This window comes from Melozone crissalis, unplaced genomic scaffold (genome assembly GCF_028551555.1).
Source record: "Melozone crissalis strain CALT ecotype California unplaced genomic scaffold, PUWL_Pcris_2 ptg000042l_1, whole genome shotgun sequence".
In the NCBI taxonomy this organism is placed as follows: domain Eukaryota; kingdom Metazoa; phylum Chordata; class Aves; order Passeriformes; family Passerellidae; genus Melozone; species Melozone crissalis.
The window spans coordinates 36,967,590-36,983,706 of record NW_026535820.1 but is presented as its reverse complement, the minus strand read 5'-3'; the positions used below and the strand labels follow the sequence as shown (position 1 = coordinate 36,983,706).

The window sequence follows — 16,117 nt, the reverse complement described above, 5'->3', positions numbered from 1 at the left end:
CTGGGTACATGCCATGGAGACATGGATAGGCTGAGCACAGCCCGGCGTCCCTAAGCAGCCCCAGGTACCCACCATGGGACTGGCTGAGCTGAGGGGTTTGGAGCCAAACCCCTCAGGGCTGCAGCCGCTCTTGGGACTGCTGCTTCCCCTCCCCGTGCTCACCAGGGAGGAACTGGCAACCTATAGGCTGGAAATGTGACTGCTCCTTCAGCTTGCTGACAACTTGATACATGCATTTTGGGTTGTGCAATTATTTGTACTGCAGCCCTATGTGACCAACATGTAAAATGACTTGTTGAACTAAGAAAGGCAGACTCACAGTAACACTGAGGCCTACCTACAAGTTTAGTTACCGCCCAAGCTGTGGTACTTCAGGTTTGTTAACAGAAGATCACAGCAGGGATCATAAAAGTGGAAAATACAAAGTGAAAATTTGTTTTGTGTATTCAGTGATGTGCTGTGTGCATATGCAATCTGAAACAAATTAAGAAATTTTTAAAACTTACAGGAATTTCCCACTGCATTTCTGATGCTCCTGCATCTCACTCCATGAAAGCTTACCCAACTCTGATATAGAGTCTCTTTGTTGGAAATGTTTTTAAAATAATGTTTTCCGTTTGGCAAATTGTTTCTGGAGTAAAAGATACCACATTCTTAGGCACCACTACACACACACCCTAAAAATTGCTAGTTTGCTAAGATTAAAAAAAAAAAAAAAAAAAAGTTGGCACTGTCACCCACCTTGTCCTCTTCATTGACCATAAGGAAGGAATAAGTCTTCTCACATAACCATTAAGATGGACTTTTTCCCTTTTTTTAAGTCTTCTTGGCATACTTCAATATATTTCTCATAAATTACTTTCATAAATCCCCTTCAATCTCATAAGATTTGCAGGGCTATCCAGACAAAGGGGTCAATAAAAGATAGTTCGATATTTGGATGTTTTATCTAATATTAAACCCACATTGTCTCATCCTATGTATTTTAAAGTAGCAATGTAATAGTACAAATTTTTAACCTTTCTCCTGTATTCTGTATGAAACTCTTGTGTACTGCAACAGAAATGATGGAGATAACACTGACAAGAGAAACTTGGGATAGTAAATCTAAATGGCCTTAACAGCCAAATATAATTTCACACAACTTTTGCATGAGTCTAGGTTTAATTTGATTTACAGGACAGTTGGCCAAAGAATGACATTTATCATAAAAATATCCTCTCCATTAAGCAAATCTCATTTTTCTTTCCAAAAGAAAATTCAATGTATACTCTGAGCAGTCAGTGGCTCATTTTCAAGATCAGCCCACACAGATTTTTCTTAACAAAACAAAGCAATTCAGATAAAAAATGACCAATGTAATGACATAGTCATATTGCTTTTGGCTATGTTAACTTTAAAAACCATGCCAATTTCACTATTTTTCTTTAGGTTTTATTAGAAAAAAGCAGCAGATCAACATTACAATTCAGAGTCTAATCTAAATATGCACTTGACAATGAAGCACATCTGAATATGAAGTGAAAAAGGACTCCAGAAAACCTTCAGTTTTGCCAATCTTCTACCCAAACCATGTATCTTTTCTTCTGGCTTTCTGATGACTGAAATCAAACGAGGAACAAAAGATTTATTGCTATGAAAACAAAACTGTAGTACAGTAGTAGAAGTCTTGGGCGCTAAAGCATACTTAGATGAAGTTAACTTAATCTCAAAGTGTACTTAAATCTTTTGTTTGGCCATGAAAGTCCATAAGCTGACTGACCCAAGTATAAATTGAAATGGCAGGTCTGGAAAAAAAAAAGAGTTAGACAGCATGTTAACCTCCAGTTTTCAGACAGTAATAAAAAGATACAATTCCAACAGCCAAGAAATTAAAATTAAAAGGAAAGTGGATCTGACATTCAAGAGCTCAATTTATTCTTATGCTCATTTTGTTTGCGCCCAAAATAATTTTAGACTCACCAGGACAAAAAAAAGTATTTATGGACTATCACACAATTGAAAAAGAGAAACAATTGCCTTTTGACTTGGTTATTTTCCCCCACTGAGGTATAAAATCTACATATAAATTTGATACTTCACTATAACAAATTGTACTTTTCATAGTTCTGATTTAGCTTCATTAAACCCTGTTTACTTTTTGCTTTTAAACCACAGAATTCTTATGTCATGATACTGAATCTGGTTTGCAGCTCTCTCTTTCATTTATTTGTGGATCTATACTTAGTAGTCTGGTTACCACTGCTAACCAGGAAAAAAAGAATTCTTGAAACTTTCTTCATTACAACAGCACTTTCAGCAGAGGTTACTGATGTGCAAGCAAACTAAAACGATATGTAGCTCTTCAGAGAGACTATTTCATTGATTATGTTTCCACTGTCCAAATGTTCTCTAAATTATTTGCTGGAAGAAACTCTTTCGATCTTGTAAACATCAGTGGGCACAGTTTCACTGCTATGTGTGGTAGTTTCACATCCTTATACAGGAAGGCTGGTTCACAGATACTGAGAAGCTGCAGGAGTTCTAACAGCTGAGGAGCTGCGGATTCTGCCGAGCAGAAGTTTCTCCTGTTGCTACTTGACAGCGTAGCCAAAGAATCAGCCGAGGTAGCCCAGTCAATCCTTGCTCTTCTCTAGAACCTCTCAGAATATTTCTGGAAGGGTGACGTTGCGGAGCAGCCACTGCTGCGAGCGGCTGCCGGTGCAGTCTCTGATGCTGGGTACCTGGCTGTCCTCTTCCGTGGCTTTGTCCAGGCACTGGTTACTGTTCACATGCAACAGGGTTAGTTTCTTGAAGAGAAAATAAAAAGAAATTAGCTTTATAAGAATCACCAGGCATAAGGTAACCAAAAAATTTCTAGTTGGCATCAAAACTTTTCCATAGACAAGTAGGAACTAGACAAGACTCTGTAGTTATTGACTGCAGATCCCTATCCTAAAAACACTTAAACATGCTATATGACATGGTAGACACTAAAAACAGTGCTTTGTGAAAAACAAAACAGCCTTAACTTGTAAATTATGTTCTTTGTCAACACCCACCATTCTATAAACAGGGCTACAGATATTTGAAGAGTTAGAAATTACAAGTAGGTAAGATACACAACTTCAGTTATTACTTATAATAGTAGTTTTTATCAGATCAGAATGAACACATTGAATATGTTTTCAAAACTATTTTTTTTCCTCAGCTGGGGACGCAATACTGACCTTACACTACGTTCCTTCAGTACTTTTTGGGCTCTTTTTAAAAAGTATGTTCTTTAATGAAAAGTACCTGCAACTTCATATAAGTGTATATCTTTTGCAATACCTACTAATCCCACTTATGCAATCTTTGGTAAACCACTCCATCTACACCTCAGCACCATCCTCATGGAGAAGAGATCCTCAGAAGCTGCATTCCCTGCCACAGATACTCCTTCTACAGTTACTGCCCAGTGCACCAACTTGCCTACAGCACCACAGGCATTTCTACCTGTATTTCCTCTCTCATTCAGCAGCTCAACCAGGACATGGGAATGACTGAAAAGTCGTGGCCTTATGTGCACAAGTAGCAAAGGGTAATTAAAAAATCAAATTCAAAAACCTGAGCATATCAATTTCCTGCACTCATAGAGGTGCTGAAGAATGAAGGACGGAGTTGAACAGAGGAAGAAAGAAAAAAGAACCAAAGGAAAAAAAAAATCACTCAGCTATGTGAGCGGGAGTTCTTTTTAAGTGCCCTATAACTTTTTTTTGTGCTTTATTAGGCAGCTTTCAGTTATGTTCTGAAGATTATGCCTAGATTTTCTACTGACAAAATAGAGAGATAAAACACATATAACCAAATTTATGGCTGAGGATCAACAAAGGGGAAGTCTGTGACAATCATTGCAAGACAGATTATTGCATTTACATGTCTAAAGATGCATTTTTATTATCACTGATAAGGTAGAAACCAAATGAAAAGCACTTGCTCTTTGGTAAATCATTGTAGGTGGTAGTATTATTTATATTATCTGCTTAAGTCAGGTAAACTAACTACATTAAAACCAAAAATGAATGGCTCCCAAGACTAACTTAATCCTGCAAACCTTCAGCTTTCTTCAGTGTCCCATCAACAACTGCCAGCAATGTGCAGAAATCCTAGCAGAGATCCATTGTCTTCCACATTAACTGCCATCCTAATCACAAAATCATTATTCACACATATTTGCTTTTGGTCTAAAAGGCTGCAGGCTTTGGTAACACCTCAGCTACTGAAGTCTACAGCAAGTGTATTTAGTCAGAAATAACCTCCACCTTGCTTTTTAATTAGTAGTAATTATGACTTTTTAGTAGCTAAATATCTGAAAGTTCTTTTTAAAAACAGTCACTGCAAATATTGGCAAGATTCTTCATACAAATTGTCTCAAAACTGTCGTTTGGAATGACTGATATTAAATTAAAAAGCAAGACAGCTACTTTTTTTCTAATTATCCATCAAGTCAGAGTTCTTGAAGCATTACTCAATCACAAAATCATTTCTAGAGCTGGCAAATCAAATTAAAGATGAATGATCACTGGACAATGATTTCTAGATCTGGCACTTCAACATATGAACTTCAAAGTAAATTTGAGCACCTTGTAGAAGAAAGAACATGATTTAAGTAAAGGTGTTTTAAGGTATATCTAAGGTATAGATATATCTTAGATGTAACATGATAAATGTAAAATCACCTTTATCAGTTTGCAATGCTCATTTTTCACTTGGAAATGTATTTCCTTTTTACTTTGTGAAAGACAAAACACTGAGTGCTAAATTTGTCACCACTTTATTATTATCATTACTCTTATTTCTCCAATGGATACCTGAAATACTTCTCCATTTCTGATCTGATTGTAACACAACACTACACTGTCAGATAGCATTTCTCCACAGGGTCCCAAAGCACATGCAAAATGTTCTTCCAAAAGCTCCCTCAAACTCACCAGGTAATTAACACAGATGCCCACTGTGTGACTACATAGTGAATTAGTAACAGAGGGACCATGATCCTGACTTTGTTTCCAATTTTGTCTGTCCAATAGTGGTCCACACTGGAATATGTTGCTCTGCAGGCTCATGTAAAAGCCAAAGTTGCCTCATTTTACAGTCAAAAGTCCTTAGAAGACTTACCACTGGATCATATTCCCAAAGCTGGTTTCCTTTTAGATGGTGGCACTTGAGCATCGTGACTGGGCCGTTAAGTTTGGATACATCTAAACACAAATCATCTGTTCGAATTTCTTTGTTGGCAGTATATGAGAAAACCTAGAGAGAAAAAGAATGAGAGGAACTGAAAAAGAACTGCTTCAACCAAAAGATTCCTGGAGTGAGGGGAAAGGGGAGCATTTGTGCATTACTTCATTTATTCCCATTTTTTTTTTCTTTTGCTTTCTGTTCCCCTCATAATAGCAAGGCATGGAAAGATTTTTTAAATTTTTTTGGGGAGGAACAAGTATTAACACAATCACAAGCTGTTCAGTCAAAACAGACTTCTTTTGAATTGAAGATTGCTTGCTGTGAAGGAACAGGAGACTCCCCAAACAGACGTCATCTCTGTTTATGTGAAAACAATTCATCAAGAATCATTAGGAAAGTAGAACAGAAAAACCAGATGAAACATAATTCCCACAACTGACACCCAGAAAAAGATATATTGAAATATATTTCAGGCACAGGCCTGTTTTTGTTTTTTTAAGTAACAATGCCAATCAGGAGTTCTAACCAGAATGCATTTCCAAAGAACCTACAGGGGGTGAAGTCTAGCTCATAGAAGTATTTTCCTCCCATGATTTTTTTTTTTTATTTTAAAGTTGATCTAAAATGTATTGCAATCAGCCCTGAAAAACATACAAGCAGAAACCAACACCAAATCTTCTCATGCATTTCCTCTTACAGGTATTTTCTTTCATGAGGGTTTCCTAAGTATACTTTGAAGATAACTACTGAAAACATCCAAGAATTGTCACAATAAGCGGTAGGGCCTCAAATAATTCAATACATTAGGAAAATTTAAAAATTGTCACCTGATTGCCACCCATTCCATGGCAGTTAAAGATTCCAACTTTCTCATTTTCTTTTCTTGCCATGTTATCCAGACATTGATTTGTCTCCACATTTCTTATCTAGGAGGGAAAAAAGAGCACATCACTAAAGGCTGATATTTTTAGAAGAAAATTAGGTCCTTATCAAACCACAGGGGGCACCAGTTCTCTCCATGCACCAGAGGTTATGTGAAATAAATGACCCATATTAGCAATGAGGCATCATTGTCCACATTGTCCAAACTCTCAAGCAAATGTTCAAGCTACCAGGTTACAGAACCATGATTGTTTCTTTGCTTTCTTAGGGGGATCCTTCCACTTTGGGGGTGCTTTTTGCTCAAAGATTCAGCTACAACAGAATGGACACAATTGAGTCTGCAGCCCAAAACCTTCAAAAGTGCCAGTCCCTATATCACTATATAGTAAGCAGGCATGAATACCAAGTCTCTTGATAGTCATGAAGAAGCACATTCTACTACAAGTGTTTCTTTTAAAATCAACAGTACAAAATCACTCTACAGAAAACTTGCTATTTAGTTCAACGTGACTTGTAGAGGAGAGGGTGCCTACTTATTTAGGACAGCATCATCTGTTAAAAAGGTTAAAGAAAAGAGATAAATGCTCAGCAAGGCTTAGGGGTCACTAGAATTTGTTGGTCATTGGTGAAGGTTCTGGGGGTAAAGTTCAGGACAGCTTTTAGGCAAAGACCTTGCTTGACCTCGTACAGCTTTCAAGCAACACTTCACTCATACTCAATGTAGAGAACATTATACAGAATGTTATGCACAACTACATTTCTGAAGGATTATTTCTAAAGCCATTTATATGACATTTTGTATTGTAGTAGAAAAAAAGGAAAACATTCAAATTACAGTACTGCATACCAAAGTTCAGTAGTCTGCCCCACTGAGAAGCCAGATTTGTCATTCTACATGGGACAGAAACACAGGTGCAAGATAGTTGAACTTTGCTGGAGACAACTTGCATGCACTACTCAGTTCAAACCACAACTTACTGCACAATGTACTTTACACAGGGAAGATGCATATGAAAGATGAAATCTTACCTCTCCCAGAGAAAAGTAATGGCGTGGGATTTGGGAATCAGGATAAACATTCTCCAGGTACCAGGAGAAAGGCTTGCACTGGAGCTTGCGCCTTAGCCCAAGTCGTGACGATATGTCCCCATAATCAACTTTAGTAACTCCTGAAAAAAAAAGAAGTTGTATTCAATGTCTGCCAATAAATACCATTTAACCATAAGAAAATCCATCAGTATAATTTACTACTTCCATGAAAGACTTTCTCTTTAAAAAGTCATCTCTATTCAAAGGGAGTTTTGCTTAATATAGCATTATGAACATGTCTGACAAGACCTGTGACTTCTTTTTCCACAACAGATAGAATTGACTCCATCTGGGCTGTGCATGACAATTTCTTACCTGTGGTTTGTGGAACAATTTGAGTGTAGTTGCTTACTAAGTTAATAGAGGAGCAAGGCTGAAACCTTTTTAGTAACTAATGCCATTCTATCCCCAGTGGTAACTGGAGAGCGTATCTGTGCAGCATAACACAGCAGTCTCCTTCTGTGGAGCAAGCAGAATTTCAATTTAATTTATTTCTGTAAGCCAGGTACCACCTGCTGGACTCTTCTTCATCTATCTAACTGCACAAAGAAGCAGGCAGAAAGCAGCCTTCATACAGAGCACTAAACCTTAAATAATTCAGCATTTGTTCAATATAACCGCAGCATTTGCAGGAAGTATGCTCACCATTATGACTGTTATCATTTTTTTGTGGTAGTTTGCTTGCCTTTTTATTCCTTTGCTCCTCATTTATCAAAGTGCTCCTTCTTCCTGTACCTTCCCACTCCTTTATGGTTGCTTTAATTCCCTCTGAAAATTAATTTGTGCAAGTCCCATCTGCAGATGGGTTGAGGATAGTGTGCATGAACAGTAGATATTTTTGCTTCACCTGAATTCAGCACTATTGTAATTAATATTCTATTATTATTATTGTTTTTGTTATTATTATATTATTAATAATAATAAAAGCAATAACAATAATAAATAATAGTAGGATAATTTCTACTTTTCAAGCATCATGTCCTTTTTTCTGTTTCCCACACCATACTCCCATATCACACAGGTCAGATGCATTACACTACCAAAAAACCCAAATAAAAAAAAGAACAAAAACTGGCCCCAGCAATTTAAATTCCTCTAACAGACTACAAATATGGCTCAGCTGGCCACCACACTACAGACCTCCAGCTGCACACATTTTTCAGAAATCTCTCCACTTGGAGGACTGCAAGTTACCTTGAAAATTCTTGACCTTGGAAAGAGTTTGAGACATTTCTAAGCTGGCATACTGTGTGTTAAATGGACTTGCCAGCAGATGGTGTCTTTCTACTCAATTGAGACAGATAATTGGATCAAACTTTAGCTAACTGTCTGTAAATGCCAATGAAAAACATAATATTTCAGAAAGAAAAAAATGTTAGCCAGGGTTTTAGGATTTTATTTTTTAATGAAAGACTTTATTTTCATAAATATATTGGAAAGCTATACTGGTAAAGGAATGAAAGCAAAGAAAATCTTGTTTGTATAGAATCCCAGAAAACTTCTGTCTGGGCTTTCAAGTCACAGAAGAAATCCCAGAACTGAGAAATAAAAGACAAATTAAAAAAAAAAAAAAAAAAAAACCAAAAAAAAACCAAGCCACAGAATGCTGCTCCATCTTCATCAAAGCAAATATTTGCTCTACCAGAAAGCAATACTCTCTCAAAAGCTAATGCAAGAACAGAAAGGTTCTGACCACAGCTAAGTACTGTATTCTTCATTTTCCAGTGATGAAAAAGCAGAGGATGGATGAAGGAGTTATCATGCCCCTCTCACAACAACTTTACAAACAACATCCAACAAGACTCAAAACATACTCAGGTTGCTCCACTGACCTCCCAAAACCAGCACTGTTACGGCTTTGTCACATCACTGAATGGCAATAAGAATTAAAGTTACATCTATAAATAATTAAATGTAAAGTGAGACTTAATAGCATACAAGCAAGCTGTTTCTTAAAGTCATTTTAAATGTCACCACACACAAAAAAAGTGCCAGCTGATTTTTCTCTTACATTGTATTCCATTAAACAATTTTTATTCAGAAAGGTTTTCAAAAAATCCTCTCTGAAGTCAGGTCTGCACCAAACCATACACAAAGAATACAGTTAGCAGCAGGTTAGCAGCAGGACTGAAGAGCAGAACAGTTAGAGTTGCCCTTGGGGTGTCCTCTAGTAAGGCTGAATTTTTCTGTTTCCAAGATTTTTGGTACCTTATCAATATTATTGTAAACCAGCTTGAGTATTTCTCTCCAGTGCAGTGCCAGTTACTTATAGGGAATTTCTTTTGGGGGGAAAAAATAATGGAAGAAAACAAGGAAAACTGCAGCAAAGTATAAAGCATACCAAAAATTAGGTACAGGTTTAAATCATTATTTTCTCCACATACCAGTAAAATTTATATGTATACCTACAAGAGGGACATATAAGCTTCTAGGGGCTTTGGGCATTTGTTCAAAGGCTCAGCTAAAAACAAAAACCAAACAGCAAAATGTAAATTATATCAGATTTCCTCTGAGGAGACAATTATGCCAGATTCCAAAGGGATCATGAGGAATACAGAAAAAAAATCCACTTGTTTTTTTCAAACTTTTTGTCCATTTAAAAAAAATATATAGGAAAGACTCATATAATTACAGAATAGTTTGGGTTGTAAGGGACTTCAGGATGATCTCATTCCAACCCCTCTGCCATGGGCAGGGACACCTTTGTCTACACCAGGCTGCTCAAAGATGCATCTAACCTGACCTTGAACATTTTCAGGGATGGAGTATCCATATCACACACATCAGAAATAGTAGTTAAAAAACTTTGCTACTGTTGTGTTTATTTGACCATAACTATATTTTTCCTCAACCTCCCTGCCCCTACCCCTAATTACATTTAAAAGTTTGGGCCTCCTTGATGATTCTATTTGTCACACAGCTTGCTGTTAGCTGTGAGATAATCACATGCTTTTTTTTCCACACACCTGTTTAAAGATATAATCAAAATATATAAATTTTTTTTTTAAATATAAAACATAAAATATTGGTAATGCAAAACACATCTTCAAATCATCCAGCCATGCCAGCACCAGCCATGTTGCAACAGTTGTGCCATCCTCAAATTTTCAAGAGCTGAAGATTTCCTTGCCCAAGTTTAATGTGTGTCAATATATTTATGCTAAAATCCTTTGAAAAAAATAGCATGTTGTTATCATCATGATTATAAATTGCTCAGTCATTTGCAAAAGCAGAGTATGAAAACTATTTCATCTAAATCTAGCCTTCTGATAAAAATAATATAACTTGTTTTTATTTAGTATTATGAAACTCTATAAGCAATAATTATTTAAAACCAATTTGAATAGCTACATCCTTTGCATTCTCAATTAATGCTAATAGGGGCTGGTATCTGAACACAAAATCACATGGAAACATTTATTATATACTTTGAACACAGGCTTAGCTACACTGCAAGATATGGACTCAGTCCCTCCTCTGTCCTCCCTATCAACCATAATTAAAATTTTCCATTTCCAGTCTCTACATACTGAACCCTGCCCTGCTGTGCCTGGCTAGAGACCAGGGCATGCAGTGATGAGATGCAAGGCCTACAGACCCAGCTTTCAGGATGATGCACCCCGTCTCTGTCTGGGTGACTCTTGCTTAGGTAATTCCACAGTGCTGTCTATCCAGGCTTTCTGCCTGCCCAGCACAATACACCGCCTGACTACATCCCAAAATATATCTCAGAATACACCCTTTAGGGCAAAGCTGTCCAGTCTAATGCTTTGCAGCTGCTGCTGCTGCCAAAGGGGCAGCTTTCCCTTGCTCACCTTCAGACTCCTGCTGTACCTCCTGTGCTGACAGATTCTAACTCAACCCCAGGGAGCCAGTCCACAGGAGGAACACCCCTGAGAAATCCACAAAGTTCTAGAAGCAGCTGATGCAGATGAAGGACCAGCAGGTGAGGGGAGATGAAGCCCTATTACCTTCCCTACACCCACCAGGAAAAGCAAGGCAGTCCCTTCACAGCAAGCTGTGAGACAGACATCAACATCTCGTGAAGCCTCCTCACCCTGGACAATACAGTCCTAAGCTTTTAGCCTGGAGAAAGTGATGAATGACCAGCACTAGAAATAAAGTGGCAGAGTCCACAGAAAGAATGACTGGAGCCAGGAAACAGATTATTCACATGCTGGATTTGTTTTCTGAAAGCTGAAGTGAAAATGGTCTGGGAAACAGGGCCCTGGTGTAAGACATGACTGCAAGGAAAGCCAGCAGCTCATGAGCAGGGCCTGCAGCCAGTGCTGGGGAGAGGAGCTGCTGCCTGCAAAGAGACAGGCTCCATTCTGGCCAAGCAGCAGCTGCAACAAGTTTCTGCCCAGCCTCCATCTGTACCTAACCACTCCTAAGCAGACGGGTGGCTTCTAAAATTCACACAAGCTTAGTACAGACAAGTAGCAGTTTCTATTGGGTTATACTTATAAAAGAGGGAAAGGATTTCAGGCTTACTTTTCAAGTGGGCAGCTTTCCATTTAACTACATTGCATCAATAGTAAAAAATATCTTGAGTTCCTATCATTCAAGCAGCAAGACTTTTTTTTCCCAGACAACACAGATCACATGAAGTGTGAAAGCTACCTGAGAATCTTACATTTGCTTTCCTGGATGAATCCCTCTGTGATTCACTATCTTAGGGGAAGAGGAAAGAAAACGTAAAGGAGGAAACAAGTGTGTCTTGTTAGCTAGGCTCAGTGATGCTTGTCAGTATATTCTCTCCTCCAAAATGCAATTTTTCGTATCCATATCAACTAGTGAGAAAAATCCTAGGTGCACAGAGGATTGCTTCTTTTCCTCATTCATCTGCACCAAAGGCTTGCAAACCAGCATCAGCCTAAGAATCCTCACCTCTCTCCTTGCAAAGGCTTGTGACACTGTCACAGTAATATTGAAAGTACACATTTGTACCAGCAAACAGTTTCACAGGCTGCACACTGTGTTCTGCCTGAAGATTACAACACTAGCACTCTGTAAGAATGATACATTTAAATTTTTACATTAGAAGCATATCTGGAAAAGCTAAGTGAGCCAAGCTAGCAGAGATTCACTAAACAACTAGCAGAGTTCCTAAACAACTAAGGGACTTACTGAAACCTGTTCTGATGCTATTTGCTGTCAATGGGCAAAGTCACAGTCTGCAACACTCAGCTAAAATTGGAGATACCAGAATTACAAGAATAAGCTCTTTGTGAACTTCTCAAAATGGTAATCCTTGCTAGTTGATACCTAATGGCTCTCACAAATTATGTGGATTTGGGAGGGTGACAGGCATGAGTGGCTCCGAGTACATTTGTGTGTTCATTCTCAGAACAACAGGTTTTCATTAGAGCTAAAGAATGACCCACAGTACTGGGCATTCTCCTCACAGCCCCAGGCAACAAATCAATTTCAGAATAACCCAACTTATTCAGATACAATATTATCCTGTTCTCCAGACACTCGAAATTTTTGGCATCAAACTTCAGTGCCTGGCCAATACAGTCACAGGGACAGAAATGGGAGCATGTGACAGAGGGCAGATGCTCTCAGAGCAGCTTGGCCAGAGCACATCCCTACCCAACAATCACTCAGGCCATTAGCATACAAATTATGCAGACATGCATCTTTCGAAAGGAAAGAAAATATACAGTGCAGTTACAGATAACTGCTGAACTTACTTTCACTGTTTCAGAATTTTTACTGTCTTTGGGGAATGCATGCATGTTCTACAGTACTGCAAATGCTATGAAAGTCATATCAAAAACCCCCAATCCTACAAAATTCAAAGAGTGTAACTCCTTTTCTAGGTTACACTTACCTCACAAAATGGAAAGAATATAGAAGTGACATATAAAGTAACAGAGCCTCATCACATCTTATCAGTAACTTACATTTTTAGAAGAACTTGGTTATTTTTTATAATTAAGTCTTCCTGTAACTTTGTACCTTTTAAAATCTAGCTTGACATGGATGCATAAGAGCAATCTTTACCAAAAAAGACTGCACATATTTATATCCAACTTTTCTGAACGTTTCTACATGTTCATGTTTGAATTCATAATGCTGTATTAATTACATAACAGGGCAATAACAATAAGCTTTTAGCTTCTGATTTGCACCTAAAAAAGCTTTGAATAGTAGCCAGACTTTTTTTAATTAAAAGTCTTACACAGTCTCATTTGAGTAAAGCATTCTTTTAAGAAAAAACCACTGTGAATCCACAATGTCAGTTGCTTTCAGAAGTGTCTGTAAAATCCATAATCTAAAATTTGACACTGTTCAGACTCATATTACATTGTATTACAGCTTTTAAATGTCAACAGTAATGCAGGTTTAATAAGCAGGTCATAAGGAAATACTAGTTTTAAAGAAATGTCTTTGGAAAAACAGATGTGGTATATAAAACTACCACTTAGTACATAAAGTCTAATGGCTCAAGTATTTAGAAAGGTTGGCTTTTGCTACCTGAAGCTTGTCTTTTTATGCAACAACAAAAATAACCTGTAGATGAAAGTAATAATTCAATATTTCCCAGGCTTCCTTTCTTCTCCTGAATTTTTTGCAGAAAATCTGATTTTACAGGAAATTTTCCCACATATTTTACATCCTCTTGTTTTGCTAACAGCCACATAAAAAAACAATAATAAATACCATCACAGTCAATTATATTGGCAACTTGCCCCTATACTCTAGATAGTGAAATACAAATTCTATCAAGACAGAAGATATTCACTTTTGCCACTCCTCCTTCTGTGTTTCACTTAAATCACTTGTGATGCATTCAACATGGAATGCCTACAACATGGGAGCCAGAGCCCAAAATTCAGCACATCGCAATATGACTTTGGATGGCTAATTTTCAGCACTACAACTGAGCTCTTTGATGTTCCACTGAGCTTCAATTCTATTGCATAGGAAGCTCATTCATAAATCATGTTCATGTTAAAAAGCAAACAAACAAAAACCCCTTCAGGGCATGTCTCTGTCTAACAAAATTATTTTTCAATTAAGACCTTACTTTTTGTACACCTTAAGTGAGTTCTGTCTTAACAAACTTCAAAGCAATAACATTCTTATACAAATACTCACTTTATTTCCCAGTAGTAGCAATATTTTAATTTTTAATAAGTATTTCTCATAACCAAAGACCTGCTCACCTGGGGAAATAATGTAGAAAAAGTTTTTGAATTCATCCATCCAGACTTCTGCAAGCCGCCTGTTATTTTTGTTGATTATCTGCCCTGTACCTCCTGGGAAAGTGTATGGTGTTGCTTTCCTGAACACATGCCCAACATGTGAACAAGTTACAATTTCCAAAGTGCCACCACACTGCCAGATCTGGAAGCAACAGAACAATTATTGCATAGTTACAAGTTGTTAAAAAAAGTTCCAAAACATTAATCACTTGCTTCTGCTCAAGGTGGGGAAACAACATTAACTGAGGTCTTGAACAAATGCATGCTGCTTGGAAGAGAACTGCATGTTTTTTCCTGCTCAACAGCTAAAGATGCTCACAAGCCCAAGCAAGGCAGCATATGAAAGTACTTCAGCCCCTGAAGCAATACCACATCAGCCAGAGATTACTTTAAAGAACAGGGCAAGCTGACCACAAAGGAAGGAAAAGGCTCACATGAATCACAGGAACTAACAGGTGTCTAAACTAGTCCATTATAAAACAGAATATCCACGTAAAAGAACCCACACACTTCCCAAGTCTCTGAAAATACTTTCAGTTTTATCTTGGATCTTAAAAAATAGCAGATTCAGAAAGCTGAAGTACTTCAGAATTCCCACCTATGTACCTTCTGCTAACAAAATTAAAGGAAATGGTGCCATTTGGTAGGAACAAAAATGAGAATACCACTGGTTAGGTCCACAACCAAATGAACCCCTGAAGTTAGTAAGGAGCAAGATAAGAGGGTTTGTAACAGAGGTGCTCACATGTCACTGGCACATGAAACAATGCACTGACGACATCACTCTTAACTGCTGCTCCCACAACAGTTTTTCTACCTGAATTCCTTTCAACACACAAACACTCATTCTTCAGAATACCCATCTAAATCTTTTAATCACAAAGCTATACCAACAATTCATCATGCATTTTTTACTGGCAGATACAGTCCTTGTGTATCTCTGCTGGAGGAACTTAACAGGGAAGGGAAGTGCCAGCTGCAACAGAAGAGGACACTGGTGCAGGTGGCAGATCTGTGTTTTACAGAACTCCAGATGCACTGTCCTGATTAATAAACAAATGATTAATAAAGCCCAGCAGAGTTTTACCTACCCTGAAGGAAATTTCTAAGTTTTCTCCACCCCAAATATCCATTCCAGCATCATATGTTCCAATTTCCTGAAAGTAATCTCTGTCTATTGAAAAAAGGCCTCCTGCCATTGTAGGTGTCCTGGGGGGAGAAAAAAAACCCACATTGGTCACTATAAAAACATGCTGAGATACATTTCACACTTACACTGACAAAGTAGCTGTTTATTTCCCAAGTTCCTAGCATATTCCTTCTCAGTAAGCTTTCCTTCAAACTCTGTTTCTGTTGGTGTAGTTGCTAGCTCAAATTTTTTCAGAGATGGAATTAGGTAGTGGCAGTTCTCCTTATCTTCTCACTTCAAACTGATGTCTGGATAGAGAAACAGTCCCTAGAAAGCTGCTGCCATTCCTCAGAAGGACTTCTGTCTCTAATGCTGATAACTCATAAAAAGGAAACCAGTTCCACACAGGAAAATGTACTTCAGGCTACTGTTCCTGAAAGAGTTTTGAGAGGCCATTAAGCAGCCTGCTTGCTTTCACTTTTATTGCTTCATACAAGAAAATTGTACAGTCAAGGTTGCATCCAGATTTTCCTTATAGATTCCTTATTGGTACAAAAACTAAAACTCTGCTAGTAGTTTCTCAGAGCTTTAGAAA

General features: G+C 37.8%; 1 protein-coding gene across 1 annotated transcript in view; it reads right to left on the bottom strand.

The window, feature by feature from the left end:
• Nucleotides 1-1,418: 1,418 nt before the first annotated feature.
• GALNT1 (polypeptide N-acetylgalactosaminyltransferase 1) overlaps nucleotides 1,419-16,117 on the bottom strand; it is an 86,804-nt gene continuing 72,105 nt past the window's right edge. The window contains exons 8-13 of the mRNA XM_054284693.1: nucleotides 15,485-15,602; nucleotides 14,355-14,535; nucleotides 7,117-7,256; nucleotides 6,033-6,131; nucleotides 5,140-5,274; nucleotides 1,419-2,789 (exon numbers count right to left, since the gene is read on the bottom strand). Of these exons, the coding sequence (XP_054140668.1) occupies nucleotides 2,643-2,789; nucleotides 5,140-5,274; nucleotides 6,033-6,131; nucleotides 7,117-7,256; nucleotides 14,355-14,535; nucleotides 15,485-15,602 (820 nt within the window). The 3' untranslated portion in view covers nucleotides 1,419-2,642. The remainder of the gene's footprint in view (nucleotides 2,790-5,139; nucleotides 5,275-6,032; nucleotides 6,132-7,116; nucleotides 7,257-14,354; nucleotides 14,536-15,484; nucleotides 15,603-16,117) is intronic.